Source organism: Bacillus rossius, chromosome 2 (genome assembly GCF_032445375.1).
Source record: "Bacillus rossius redtenbacheri isolate Brsri chromosome 2, Brsri_v3, whole genome shotgun sequence".
Classification (NCBI taxonomy): Eukaryota; Metazoa; Arthropoda; class Insecta; order Phasmatodea; family Bacillidae; genus Bacillus; species Bacillus rossius.
Window position 1 is genome coordinate 6,412,545 of NC_086331.1, and position 14,007 is coordinate 6,426,551.

General features: G+C 37.2%; 1 protein-coding gene across 2 annotated transcripts in view; it reads right to left on the reverse strand.

Annotated features, from left to right (window-relative positions):
* The window catches only part of LOC134529059 (uncharacterized), a 374,727-nt gene that overhangs the window by 56,119 nt on the left and 304,601 nt on the right, over positions 1–14,007 (reverse strand). For both annotated transcript variants that reach the window (XM_063362763.1, XM_063362764.1), the window contains exon 6: positions 421–630. In XM_063362763.1, coding sequence (XP_063218833.1) covers positions 421–630 — 210 coding nt within the window. The remainder of the gene's footprint in view (positions 1–420; positions 631–14,007) is intronic.

Consider the following 14,007-nt stretch of genomic DNA (forward strand, 5'->3'; position numbering starts at 1 on the left):
CGTTTCCCAGAGTCTTACAGTGGCCCTACGCGTCAGCTTAGAGGCACTAACGCGGGAAGCCTTTTTTTTTTTTTCCACAGATATGAGAGAGCCAAAACCCGAAGTTCCCCGAAGTTCGTGTTTTTTTCCCGTATCTTCAATGTAGCTATCCTAACCAAATCAACCGTCCACAATGTTTTAAAGTATTTATAATGTAGCTAACCTAACCTAATTGACCATTCGTATCCTTTTATCAACACCACCATATTTATTTACAATGAAAAAAAAAAACCGAAGATGCACGATCGGGTGTTTGGCTCTCTCGTCTGTGAAAATAAGGCTTCCCCACTAACGCAAGTGCGCCCCTAACCAGGCGGACCCTGCTATGGTTCACACAGCCAGGCGCAGTGGGGGAGAACAGTGGGGTGGATCGCTGGCTACCTGCAGGGCCGGGTGGACAGGGTCGGTCGTCCCAGACCCGACGGGGCGCTCGGGACACTTGGCCGGCGAGGCGCGCTGAGGGCTGAGCTCCGGTCTGGGGGGCTGCTGCGCCGCCTGGGCGCCCCACCACTGCTCGAACCTGCGGCGGCAGTCCTCCGAGGGCTCCGCCAGGGGCTGCGGCGCGCCGCGGCACAGCTGCGACAGCGTAGCCTGTGCACAAAAACCCAGGCTTGCACGTCACCCTGTGTCTTGCAACACTCACAAACACTGACTAGTCTACAACAACAACAACACTTGTCTCTGCGCATGTTCACCTTCGTCTAGAAAGAAAGTCCGTTCATTTACTGTGATTTCGAACAGCGCAGTCACTTGGTGCTACTTCCGCAATGCATAAACCTACACTTCAGACAAAGTTTTGGGCGTCCGACCAAATTGGCGGAGAAACCGTGTGATGCATTCAGACGTGGCCGACCCATGAATTTACTACACGGGCTACCACTGGCCGTCTTGCGCGTTCCCCTCTTTTGTTCATTACAATGTTATGGTAGGAAATACCTACATAACGAGAACCCCCTAAAAGGCAGGACAACAGCAATACATGGGAGTCTAAGAGGTTGCATAACTCCTAGGCCTCGGAACCACGCTCTGCTACCAGGTCTGATTTAAATGTTTGTTATATAAATAGAGGACAGACCCAAACTCGCAGTGTAGGGTAATATTATTAGTCTAAGTCAAGTATATATTCTGAATTGTGTGTAAGATAAAGTTCTTGTAATTTTATAATGTTATAAGTCTAAGTCCAGTTAATAATTTGAATTGTGTAAAGTTAATTTAATTTTGCAACATAGTTTTTGGAAGTATCAGTAAAATAATTCAAAGAATATTTTAATACAAAAGATACATTGTTTGTTCCCATTGGTATCATAATCTCTAAACGTATCTGTCAGGGTTATTATTCGTTGTGTGTTGGTACTCATTCCATGGAATTAAAAGTGTGTAATTTATGTTCACAGACACCGTCAGCCATTTGCTGTTAACCGACTACTGCTACTGAAGCAAACGGCGACGTATAAAGATCAAGTTTGCATGTTTCTCGTGTGTTATGTTATAACCAATAAAAGTGTCTTGTACACAAAACTGTTTAAGTTTTTCTCGCAAGTTAAAAACCCACCCTATCTCCCTTGGCAACTCTTTTCGAGTCGCTGCAGGAGATAACAACAAATTTCCGCAAAGAAAAAGAAAACATCGTTTCGTGGCGAAAACACGCTGGTGTGCTAAAACGCTATTGAGCGCCCCCCCCTCCTCATAGTTTCCCTCTGAGCGTGACACTTTCGTAGCGCTTTAGCGCCGCCAGCGCCTCGGCTTAACAGCACTGGCTGTAAAGAAGATTAATTTCGAAATTGGACAATTTACAGATCTTACTGTGGATTTTCATATAAATATTCCACACATCAAAGACATTTTGTGAAATTTATGTTCACCAACATAGACGTGCATTTGTTCTCAAGCGCCGATATTCAAACGTTTAATGTTGTTAAATTCTTGGTAGGGTGTTAGCTAGTAAAAAGCAAATATTTTCACTGCATCTGTGCTAGTCTTCATCATTCATGTTAAGGATCAGTTCGCTTCTTATAGCTTTGTGTGTACTCATATTCTTTGATTTCGTTATTGACATTTTTTTTATTTTTGCTAAAATTGTTTAGAATTTTCCCTACACCAATGGTAAGAGAAGTTTCATTCATTAAAGCTATTTTCTTTAAACAATAAATAATATTGTTTCAGAGAAAATAAACACATTCCTTATTTGTTACTTGAAGTTGTTTAAATAATGGTTTGGGACTTAAGGGATAAGCTACGTTCAACCGGGAGTGAAGAAGCATTTTAGGAAGTTTGGCTCCTAGCGGCTAGTTAATTATTATTTACACCCACCATTGCTCTACGTGCAGACTTGGTGAGAAATAGTTTTATCACGAACTTATAGAACATACATAAAAAAAAACATTTTTGCTCAACTGACTAGCAAAAATCCCAGTAAAAAAAACCAACGAAAACATTCTCGTTTAAAGTCACCTGGCTACTTCATTACGTGATTATTATTTGACTCAGACCAATTTATTTAACTATAATAAGATGACTAACTTGTCAAATAGTTAAAGAAATTAAAATTGTGTTACGAAGTCAAAGCAAGTAGTATTTACGTGTAATATGTAAAGTTTCAGTCGTGTAATCAATTCACTTGTATTCCATTAACTTATATTGTTAAGTTAATACATACGATAATAAATACTGTACTTTGACCGCTAATTATTATGCAACAGTTATGCCATTTTTTTTCCAAAAAAAAAATTACTTTCTGCATATAGTTAACTAGCTGCAGTACCCGGCTTTGCCCGGGCTGAACACCAGGTGATATATTTCCGCAAGTTACAGCAAAATGGATAGTGGTGGACATTGAGAAATGACACACACTTACTGTTTGTGTATCTGTGACCTATGGTTATCTGTTTACCCATGGCGATCGGTTGAAAGGTTTAGAAGTTGATGCGCTACAACGACATCTAGCGGCGAGTTACAAAAAAAAATGGATAGCATAAAAACCTTCTCCACGATAAAAACACTTCGATGTGCCAACTTTCATGGCGATCGGTCAAACGGTGTAAGAGTTTATCGACGACATACATGCCAACATCCAATTTATATATATTCTAATATTTCGAAATTTTGGGGCTTTCACTTTTGCGGAAAGTGGATGTTCAGGACCTCGAATGGTTTGGAACACTCCATCTCGAAAGAATAGATATTTGAAATTCCTGAAATTGTCGAAATTTTGGGGCTTTGTTCCCAGAGGGGGGCGGGGGGTTCGATGACCCTGAATGGCTCGAAAACACTTAAAATCGAAAGAGATAGATTTTTCAAATTTTTAAAACTTTCGAAATTTTGGGGCTTTAACCACCTGGGGGGGGGGGGGGGTTGACGTTGAGGACCCCGAATGGCTCGGAAACACTCCAAATCGAAAGAGATATAAAGGAATATAAGAATGTAGGCATTTACTGTACTCCTATCTACCATAATAACAATATTGACAAATAGAAAGCTTATTACCTACCTATGAATAATTATCTAAATAAATTAATAAATAACTTTATGTTTAAGAATTTACGTACATACATAATATTAAATTTAAAATTATACACACCAAAAAACAACTAAGGATGTTTGTGAAACTATTTTTTATTTGTCATAATGTTTAAAACATTCGTAGGATTTGTTTATATGTAAAACTGTGGTGGCAATATTCCGCTTATCCAAAGGAGTATATAAATTAATAGAGATATCACTCCCTGTACACACCACAAATCTTTTAATTAAGTAAAAAAAACATAGTCCAAAATGAAAGAAAAAGTATAAATAACAACTAATTTGTAGAGACCTGCAAAATTCGCGGATTCATTCGGTGATAGTCTAGAATTCAAACACATATACCTCTTAGATAATTTTGCTATTGGCTTACTGTTCATCTAGACGAATCTCAACCAGTTATAAACCCTACACCAAAGAAGGATCGAATCACAGACAAACAGGCTGAGACGACTTACAAGTCGGCAGCCAATAAACTTGCGTTATTTTCCCGAGCGTACAGGGGTATGTGCAGTCTATCCTAAAGGCCATCGAAACCGCGAATTTTGCAGGTCTCTACTAATTTGACAAAAAAATTTATACAACTGGAATGACAATGTTAACATCCGCCTGAAATTTAATAGAAGTAGGTAGGTAAGAATATATAATATAAGAAATTAAATGAAATTAAAACATACATAAATATTTTATCTCACACTCAACCAAACATAATGCTTTATATGAAATAAAGGAAGATGGCAATTACACGTAACTATTCTAATTAATAAAAAAATCAAATTTCCTGAAATAGTAAAATTCAAAATTTTCAACAATATATTACATAATATTGATAAATATTTCTGGTCTTCGGTCTCAGCAGCCCTACGACTCTTGACGCTCAGCAGATAAATAATAAACACTAAACCAAACTCCTTGCAAATAAGTAGGTACTGTAAAAAAAATAACACTATTGACAAATAGAAAATATTAGTAGGCCCTAGCAACCTATGAACAAATTTCGAAGAAATTTATAAGTTTAAGAATTTATGTAGGGTACCTACATAATATTAAACTTGAAACTATCCACACAATAAAAACCTAAGAATGTTAGTGAAACCAATTTTTTTTATTTAAAATAATACCTAAAATACGTGTGTTTCCAAAATGAAACAAAGAAACAAATAATTGGACAAAAAAAATTGTACAACTCGAATGACATTGAAAACATACACGTGAAATTTAAAAGAATTATGAGTGCCCTAGGTAGGGAGAAAAAATATAGATAGAAGAAATTAAATAAAAAAAAAATGGGTGCGTGTACTTAGGTACGCGCATTAGAAGTTATACTTCTTTGGCATCATTAAAAAATGGTTTTTAATTGCATGCAAAAATATTGCGTGGAGTCCCTCCGCGTGGAAGAAGTGAAACTTCGTAATGTGGAAATGAAAATAGGAAGGGGTAGAAATTGATTTTTAGTGAAATCATATTGTATCAAATCAAACTAAAAAATAAAGGAAATAAATTTTTAACGATTCATAGATTGGTCTTCAGAGAAAGAGAGACACCTATTGAATGTCTATAAAACTAACTTTTTTATGAGAGCAGATTTTCATGAAATAAATCATGAAATCATTCAACGATAAAAGCTGTTTATTTAACTAAGCGGACGGGTTCGCCCCAAGGAGAAAATTGACGCGGCGAGACCTCATGGACATAGAGAAATGACACACACTCACTATTTATGTGTCTATGAAACATGATTTTTTTTCTGCAATTTAAATTGTAATATACAAAAACGGTATTGAAAATTGAAACAAATATGGCGACACTACAAACTGTCAAGATCTTTATTTTTTTCTTACTCTCTACTTAGTTCCTTACAATAGCAAAACGTAACGCAATGGCTTGAAAGCTATTGCTCGGCAGACATAGAGGAATGACACTAACAGTTTGTATATCTATGACACACATTACATAAAATTAAGATATATTTTTTTAACCCGTTTAAAATTTATTTATTTTTAGACAAAAGATAGCCTATGTCCATCCCCAGGATATAATCTATCTCCTTGCCAAATTTCATTACGATCCGTTCAGCCGTTCAGCCGGTAAAAGGTAACAAACAAACAGACAAACAGACAGACAGACAGAGTTACTTTCGCATTTATAATATTAGTAAGGATACAACTGAGCAAAGTTTCAAGTAAGTTCTGAATATGATTTTCTAGGTGTTAAACGTCCTTAAATGTTAATCTTATATTAATTTTAATCGTAATTTAGCCTATGCGCCTTCCTGATTTAACATTTTATTGAGTTAATTGACATTGGTAAATAATGGCCAATTGTCTCAGCAACTAATCAGCTTCATAACTATTGTCTTCTGAAACAATTAACGCTCCCCCAGATAAATTGACTAAAGATTTCGAGCACATCAATTTTATCTTGTTCTTTCTCACGAAAAAAGCTAGCACAGGATATTTATGGACTCTCCATAAAACAACGCTTCGTATAGTTTAACAATTTTAAAGATCAACTAACTTGATTCACTTCATAATTCATAGTTTTAAATTATATGGGAGTATTATTAGTATCAATATCACCACTCCATATATTCTAAGCAATCATTCGAATGATTATTTATACTTTTAAAACATTTATTACAACTGAAAAAATACATTCAAAACGCCAGTTCCGTTAATTAATGAAGTTTCGTTTAAGCAAGGTGGAATCTTCAGCTGTCATGGTATTGGTACAACTGTTAAAATAATTTAATTGCAATTTAAAAAAAAACGCGGGTTATTGTCACGACAAACAAACCCATTTTTATTGGGAGCTGTGATGAAATTTTTTTCATTTGAATTTTTCCAGATTAAAAATTTGTTTGGAGTCTTGTTATGCGTATGATCGTACAGATATAAAAAGAGCCGTGCCGAATAATAAACATTACATGCAATAGTTTCATGTTGCTGCTTTTGATAACGGTAGCTTCCAGTGTCACGTAAGACTGCAGCACGAAAGTAAAACCTGTTCTGCAAATAAAGAGAGAGAATCTGTTAATCCTTTCCAGTTGTTCCCTTGTTGACTTGGCTTATTTCATCTTGTGTATTAGGAGATCCCACGAGAGATAATAAACAATAAGAGGTCAAGATGATATATTGGGAAGGATTATGCGTGATGTGTTAATCTTGTTGATTCTCTGCTGACGGTGACAAAGAAGTGAAGCAATTAGGATGCTCACTTGAGGCTTACAGCGCATCCCGGCGTTGTAGCGTTCCCGAGATATTCGCGAGATTAGAGCGTCAAGTTAAGAATTTTTGGAAGTCTCAAGGTGCTCACTTCACACGCCAGTGCGCGCAAAGCTGACATGTTCCCTCGCACCCGCTTCTGCCGAGAGCCAACCAAAATAATTAAACCGTCCCTGAATGACAATCAAGACGAATCCCAACCAGTGTGACATCCCACAGCGCACAACCATCAGAGAATAAATTAATTTGGACGTACTGCACAAGTGATAAATAAGTTTTTGTTTTCTGGTAGTTTAAACAATCCTACCAAGTATCAACCAATCTTTTTTTTTAAAAAAAATTTATAATATAGTCCAAAAGAAAAAAAAATCTTAATAACACAAGTTTAGCAAATAGTTATCTCGCACATAGAGTACGAATTTTTCTTGACAGAATATATTTTTACTGACTACATATTTTAAAAGAATCAGTGTAAGCGTTACAAATTGAAAGATATAATATTAATGCCATTACTAGAAACTAATTGAATCCAACGTATTTTGGCATTAGCAAGTAATTATATATAGTTATAAATTTATTTAACTTTGAAATCTATTAATTAAATTATTAAAATAAAAATTAATTAATGGCTTAACATTTTCATAAAAACTTTCAGAGCTGAAGTTTATTTATAAATGTATATGTCCCTATATTATATTCATTTCTCTAGAAGCGTCAAGAAATAAAATATTTTTTTTTGTAAACACTGTGAGAAAAGAATTAAGCTTAGCTGAAGAATTAATAGAGTCTATAAAATGCAAAAAAAGATCATAGACGATTACACAAACTATATTTAATACCCAATTATGTAAACAAAACCAAAAGGCATTTATTTAATTTAACGCATTTAGTTTGTTGGAGCTATACTCTAAATATATTTTATTTTAACTACAAAATTTATTTTTCTCGCAATTATACAATCACGAACCTTTTTTTCACCAATCACCACACTGAAAATGTGGCTAAACATACCTATGCATACGTAATCATCGGGGGACATATCAAGCGTATCGGTGTTGCAAATAAATACTTGTTATAGCATAAATATTCTGCAATATATTTCAGAAGCTTTATTGGTCACAAATATTAAAAATCAAACTTTTTTAAATACCTTTTAATTCTGTGATTAAAAATTATAACATAATATTATCCGCAAAATATTATCGTGTATATTTAGCTCAGTGCATAAATCCAAGGTACTGGACTTAAAAGTTTTAGATTCACACCATGTCACCAGGACGTGGTATTTTTACTTTTAGTATATAACTTATTATTGCATTTTAACACTATAGTTCAAGAATGATTATACCTATATTATGACTTGTAATTTGTCAAACTAATTGTTATAATAAGTTTTAATACATAGCTGAGTAATTAAGCAGGCATACAACATTTAATTCTTTTTATATTATAAATGTTATAAACATTATCGAAGTAATTAATTAGAAATTTGTAAATATATGTATATATTTAAAAAAAGTTCATGTTTATTTGCATGCTCGCGTGTATGTTTTTTTAAAAATATAAATCAATATTTTATTCCGAGCTTGATGAAATCGTGCACTCTTAAAGTTTATTCATAATAATTCTAAACCCATCCTTGTTGTCCTTTGGAACCTCTTAAACGAATTATGTTATTTCTTAAAGAAAATTTTCACACTTTAAATTCAAATTAGGACGAAAATTAGTGTGTAGGCCTACATCTGATTTTGAAAAAAAACTTTTCCTAACCTACATTCACTAGAAGTTTGAATTTCTGTAATATGACATTCCTTTTTGTTTTCGAATTCCTCTCTCTCTCCCTCGTTCTCTTTCTCTAAAAATAGAAGCCACTTCACATTGCGTAATGCTAGCGCAGTGCCAGGTAGTTAGGCTTACGTGTAATATACATATAATTTAAACTATATACATTATGGCATAAAAACTTTTTTTTCTCTTACAAATGGTAAGGTACCAAAATTATAAAAACCTTTTTATAATTATTCCTTTTAAAATTGTGTAGTGTGTTATTCCAGAACGCGCGTACGTAAGTACACGCACAAAATTTTGTTTTAAAATTTTATAAGTAGCTTTGTTTTTTTAACATAATTATATTTAGTTTAGCACAGAAGTGTTTAAGTTTAAAAATTGCTTCTAGGCACATCTTCAGGCAGAATAATTTCCTTATAAAAATGTTCAATATTATTAAAGTTTTATTTTGTAAAGTTTGTACTTCAAATAACACAAATGGCAGAAAAGGCCAATTTAACGGTTTTTCAATTGTGTATGTGTGTTTTTAAGGCGGGATGATAAGTGCGAATCTCGCTGGTGCTTCTAGCGCGGTATCGCCTCTAAGCGCAAGGCTGTGGACTGGCACCCGTTCTTCTCGTCGTGCATGGGGCAACTATGATATTAGAGCAGTAAACATGTCATTATATGGCAAGGAAGTGAAGATAATGTGTAATGCAAGGTTCCTGAGTTTTTACAAGTATCTTTACCAGGCGTTTTAGTGTTCTGAAAAAAAACTCTTCGTAGCTCTTTTCGCTTTCCTAACAATACAATTTAAAAACGAAAAACGGAAACGAAAGTACTCATCCACCCTCTTATTATTCTTAAGTGCTTTTCGTAAACAGACCCCGCTCGGATATGTTGAGCAGTTTTCAAAAAGCGTGGGTTCTTCTAAAGCTCTGCGCTCCGAGTGTGTGCCCGGGTGGGCGGGGTTGCTTAAGCGAACAGGCGATGACTAGAGACCTGTAAAATTCGCGATTTCAAATCCCTAAAGGATAGACTCCATGATCCTCTATGCACTCGTGCAAATGACATCTGCTGATTGGTTATCGACTCGTAACACCTGTTGACTGGAATTATCGTGATTCGCTAATTCTTCTGTTAAAGATTTTTCATTGGCCCAGAGTCCTTCAGATAAACTGTGGCCCAATCACTAGAGACCGGAATAATTCGCGGATTCATTTCACGATATGCTAGAATCCAAACAACTGTACATTTATATTGCTTCTGTGATTGGCTTATAGTTTATCTGAAGGACTTTTAGCCAAAGGGAAACCTTCAACCAAATAAGTATCGAATCGCAAGCGTCCCAGTTGACAAGTGTCACGAGTCAATAGCCAATGAGCAAGTGGCATTTGCCTGAGTATGTAGAGGGTTGTGGAGTCAATCCTAGAGGCCAGCGAAAGCGCGAATTTTTCCAGTCTCTACCAATCACTGAAGCAAAATAATGTCAAAAGTATTTGGACTCTATCCTATCGCGAAATGAATACGCGAATTTTACAGGTCTCTAGCGATGACGAATACGAGCAGTGAAGAGCTCGCAGCCAGACACACGTCACGAACATAGGCCCGTGTAGGCTAGACTCAACTTTCCCGTGCATCATCGAGCCTTTCTGGAGAGCTGACTGGTCGATAACCAGGTCACGTCCTTTGGCGGGGTGCACGTGATTGGGTGACCACTTCTCCTCCTTCTTTGCGACTGGCCCGGGGAACAGAGCTGTCGTCCAATCCCCGACGTGGAACAGTTGCACGTGTGCTTCGGGTCTACTTCACTAGCGAGACGAACAACAGCCCCAGAGATCTGCGCGGTCTGATCAGGGCTCGAACCCGGCTCCTTCCAAAGGGCAACAATTCAGGATTATAAAATTACGAAAATGGACACATTTTAAGATACTGGAAGGGCTGCCCTTCCAGTCGCTTTACAAACTAACCACTGTCAGAAAAATCCTGAAGGGCTGCCCATCCAAGGGGCAACAATTCAGACAACCTTTCAAAAACACTACTGTCAGAAAAATCCTGATGGACTGCCCTTCCAAAGGGGCAAGTTTTCAGGATTATTTAAACACTTAAAGAAACATGTTTTCAGAAATTGGATGGGCTGCCCTTCCAGTCGCTGTACAAACAAACCATTGCCAGAAAACTCCTGAAGGGCTGCCCTTCCAAGGGACAACAATTCAGCTCCCCCCTAGGAGCACTACTTTTCTTCTTCTACCATTCAGGCACACCATTGTTCTGGATCAGCCGTGGATGGAGTTGGCCTTTGTTGTCCCATGTTTCCTGAAATTTGTATAAATACCATTCAGAGAGCCTTTACCAGAAAATAACTTATCCATTCTGTTCGTACCGCCGTGCCAGCAGCCAGAATAAAGCCTTAGTCAATTGTTAAATATTCCATGTCCTTTCATGTGTCCACACATGAAACACGGCGGTGTTTATTAAAAACCTTTGCTGTCGTACCGTGTGAGATCTCTCACATGTCCCTGTGTCGGGACGGTTTTTTTTTTTTTTAAAAAATCCTCACCGAGGCAGCGCTAACTAGTCCTTCGTTGCTGGAAGTCAAAGCCGTGCTAAACCGTCGTCGGAAGTTGGCAAGTTCGCTCGCGATTTGCGCCGTCGACGCGGGGATCTCCCTTCAGTCTCGCGACTCCTTCCAAGATTTCCTCCGCCGGCGGAAAAAGGTCCTTAAGCGCATGATATACAACCGCGCCTCGCTCCCAGGCTGTTTAAGCCTTTAGTCCTGCGCGGCGCCAGTGTGTCTGCTGCTCGCGCTAGGCACCGCGCTTATACCCCTTCATAAATAACACCTCTTAACCGAGAGACATGTCTAAGATAATATCATTTACGGCCTTTACCCCAATTCCTATCCTTCCCTCCCCTCCAATCTACCCCTTCCATTCGTGCTGCGAAACATAACGTACTTCTTAGACGGTCGCCGAAGCCCAGTTTGGATTAAATGGCCTCTTACACCTTGGGCGTAGAAGCGCCCGATATGCGACCGTTAAATGGGAACTATTAACGCGTTCCCGTGGGGTCCGGCTTCTGACATTGTTTAAGCACCTGCTTTGCGTACCTGCGTTCGCCAGTTTTCTTGACGTGATAACGTCTTATAAATCGATGAGCGCCGGCTGCACACACGAAAAATTGTCACGTTCCGCCTGGGCCGAGCGTGCAAGAACCGGTCAACCACCGTGCGAGAAAATATTCTACGATATCAAACAGGTTAAGGCGGGCTTTTTTAACTAATTGTTCGTGATTATATTTTAAAAAATTATTTAAATTTAAATTTGCCAAAACTGTAAATAATATTTGAAAATTAAAAAGTATGCTATTTTCCAACAATGTTTTCTCATGACGTTATCACGTAAAATTATCGTCCGTAAACCGACTTTACAGACAACCCCGTTTTTTTATTTATTTTTTATTTTGCACTCCTCGCAAAAGGGAGACGCATTTTCGGCCAGAAAGTCCGACGGTCGCCCCTGAAAGTCTCACAGTCGGAAACGCCGCGTGCCAGCTGACTGCTTTGCGCGTAGAGGCGAATAAGCTGTTCGTGCACACGCCGATGTCACCCCTACAGCTCTCTTCAGTCCTGGGAGTCGCCCATTAAGGGGGTGCCTCCCAATTCAGGTCATGACTTTATATTTATATTACTCACTGATCAACTTTTAGACTTTTTCAATTGTTTGACTTTCACGAGATTAAAAAAATATATATACAGCGCATACGTTTTGCATAATTAGCTGCCAAAGTTACATTTTTAACGTTTTTGGGTTTTACATATAAGGAGAATTTAATTTATTGCAGAACTGAAACTTTTTAGGTTTCACTGAAATGCCACTGGCTACTTCATATGGTTTGCATTTCTATCACAAAAAACTCATTTCACGTTTCTTGGCGGTCAAGATCGTAATAAATGTGAGAATTTTGAAATGTCAGGTAAAATTAATTAACATTTTCTGAAATAAATTCAAACCATTTCTTGAAACAGCCAGTGGCATTTCAGTTAAAACTAAAAAAATTCAGCTATGAGATAAATTAAATTCTCCTTATTTGTGCAACCCAAAAACAATAAAAATGTAACTTTGGCAGGTAATTATGCAAAAAGTATGCGTTGTGTATATTTTTAATTTCGTGAAAGTTCAACAATTGAAAAAGTCTACAAGTTTATCTGTAATTACTGTAAATATAAAATCTTGACCTGAAATGGAAGGCACCCCCTTAAACACGTCCGTGTAGACGGACCCCTTAATCTAGCACTTGCCTGCCTCTATCGTCAGACGTTAGAGTTTTAAACACAATATTTAAAAAAAACTTCAATTCTGTTCGCAGTGAATCAAGACTGAACGTCACGTGTGTAAGGACAAGCGCAAATGAAAAAGGGGGGTTGTCTGTAAAGTCGGTTTACGGACGATAATTTAACCAGACAACATCATAACAAAACATTTATAAAATGATTGCATACTTTTATGAATAAAATTGAATCATTTTTATTGAATTATTACTATTATGTATGGATACAAAAATGAGTGAAATGAAATGTACATATTAATTGCTCAATTTACTTTTATTTGCAATCATTAATTCAAATATGTTTATAACTTTAACGAAGAGATTATTATAACTATAACTTTTATACATGTTTGCTATTTAACTTCTTCCAATCTGTGTTATTCTGTTAAGGATAGGGCGATGATAGGAAAAGTAGGATACGAATGGGAGTGTTTCAATTTTAATGTGCCTCGAAAAAGTCAAATGGATGGTTGTTCCAATCCAGTGGGAGAGAGATAGATGCGGCTGCAAGCGTGCAATGCGCGTAACGGGACACCGCGTAACGGGACAATGTGCGTAACGGGACACATTTTCGTGCGTGCAGCTGGCGTTCATCGATTTATTAGACGTTATCACGTCAAAAACTGAGTTATTCTGTGTGGTAAAGGGCGACGCAGGTGACGAAGGTGACGCAGGTGATGATGGGTGAAGCATGGCATCCAGGATGACGCAGGATCTGCGCATGGAAGCGCAGAGCTCGCGCTCAAGCGCAGGAGCGGTAGGCGTGACGCATGCACGACTGCTTTCACTTTTCAGCTCTGAACCAGAACCTGATTAATGAGTGGAAAACTTTAAAACTTCTACATGGAGGTCATCGCAGGATAAGGAAGAGTTAATGTAAGCTTTTGGACATACGCCATTGCTAAGCACATGTATGCTTGTAGAAGAAAACTACATAAAAACACAAATGACAAAAAGCACAAATGAAGCAAAAAATTTCTGTTGTCAGAATATAAACACCACACAATACTCCACAACAGGAATATAGTCAACAGCAATTTTTTTGCTTCATTTGTGTTTTTTTTGTAGTTTTCTTCTACAGGCATACATGTGCTTAGCAATAGCGTATGTCCAAAAGCTTACATCAAGT